Source organism: Mesitornis unicolor, unplaced genomic scaffold (genome assembly GCF_000695765.1).
Source record: "Mesitornis unicolor isolate BGI_N332 unplaced genomic scaffold, ASM69576v1 scaffold20767, whole genome shotgun sequence".
Classification (NCBI taxonomy): Eukaryota; Metazoa; Chordata; class Aves; order Mesitornithiformes; family Mesitornithidae; genus Mesitornis; species Mesitornis unicolor.
Genome location: NW_010196030.1, coordinates 44,620 through 44,935, shown reverse-complemented (window position 1 = coordinate 44,935; position 316 = coordinate 44,620). Strand labels below are relative to the sequence as shown.

General features: G+C 63.3%; 1 protein-coding gene across 1 annotated transcript in view; it reads left to right on the top strand.

Moving 5' to 3' along the window:
• Nucleotides 1–4: 4 nt before the first annotated feature.
• Nucleotides 5–316, top strand: part of LOC104543661 (ras-associated and pleckstrin homology domains-containing protein 1-like) — a 2,097-nt gene continuing 1,785 nt past the window's right edge. The window contains exon 1 of the mRNA XM_010188322.1: nucleotides 5–283. Within this exon, the coding sequence (XP_010186624.1) occupies nucleotides 5–283 (279 nt within the window). The remainder of the gene's footprint in view (nucleotides 284–316) is intronic.

Genomic DNA, 316 nt, shown 5'->3' with positions numbered 1-316 from the left:
GGTCATGCCACCTCCCCCACCTCCACCGCCTCCCCCCACACCGGGGTCGGCCATGGCGCAGCTGAAGCCAGCACCTTGTGGCCCCTCTGTGCCACAGTTCACACCACCACCACCGCCCCCCAAAATCCATCAGGTTCAACCAAATATAAGCCAGGCCACTGCCACCTCCTCGTTGCCACCACCTCCTCCTCCTGTGCCTGCCCCACCACCACCCCAAGCACCTCCAAAGCCTGTCATGACAGCTCTCCCTGCACAGCCTAGTGGAAAGGCAGTGTCACCAGGGGTCACACATGTCACTCCTCCTGTGCCAGCTCCC